The 611-nt window shown below is 65.5% G+C and overlaps 1 protein-coding gene across 1 annotated transcript in view; it reads left to right on the top strand.

Moving 5' to 3' along the window:
- The window catches only part of LOC103273228 (hemicentin-2-like), a 42,902-nt gene extending 42,631 nt beyond the window's left edge, over positions 1 to 271 (top strand). Inside the window, 1 exon segment of the mRNA XM_021718851.1 lies at positions 203 to 271. Coding sequence (XP_021574526.1) covers positions 203 to 271 — 69 coding nt within the window.
- The last annotated feature ends 340 nt before the right edge of the window (positions 272 to 611 follow it).

Raw genomic sequence — 611 nt, 5'->3', positions numbered from 1 at the left:
GAGGAAGAGGGAGGGAGGGAGGAGGGATGGAGGAGGGGGGAGCGGGAGCAGGAGCTGGAGCCCCTCTGTCCTAGCGCTGGGGCTCCATAAGCAGGCTGGGGCGGATGCTGGCGGCCACTTCCTGCCCTCGAGGGACAGCCACGTCGTCTCTCCTGGGCCTTGGGAGTCCAGAGCCTGAAGTGCCTTCCCTTGGGCTGCCCAGGACCCTGAGTCGCCGACACCCAGGATCATGGTGCTGGCCATCTGCTGTGGCCTTTTCCACCCCACGTGACCCATGAGGGTCGCCACAGATGGGAAACTGAGGCACAGAGAAGCAGCGTGGCCTCTCCCTGTTTGGAGAGCAGCACATACGCCCGGGAAAGGAACTCAGAAGGGAGGGGAGGGAGCCTGGATGGAGACCAGGCCTGCGTCCACCCAACACAGGGCCGGAGATGGGCCGTGGCCGCGCGGGTCCACCTGGCGGGAGTCCCTAGAAACTTAGGAACAGGACCGGGTGGAGTAGGCGTAGCCAGGGACAGGCGTGCATCCTCAGCTCTAGAGACAGTAGGGAGACCGCGGCAGTGTGTGCTCCACGGAGGGCCACGGGGTGGTGGCCCTAGAAGCTGGAGTGA

The sequence above is a fragment of the Carlito syrichta genome, unplaced genomic scaffold (genome assembly GCF_000164805.1).
Source record: "Carlito syrichta isolate Samal-C Ts95f unplaced genomic scaffold, Tarsius_syrichta-2.0.1 Scaffold313900, whole genome shotgun sequence".
Lineage (NCBI taxonomy): Eukaryota > Metazoa > Chordata > Mammalia > Primates > Tarsiidae > Carlito > Carlito syrichta.
Note: the sequence above shows the minus strand (reverse complement) of the source record. Positions and strands in the feature narration are given on the sequence as shown.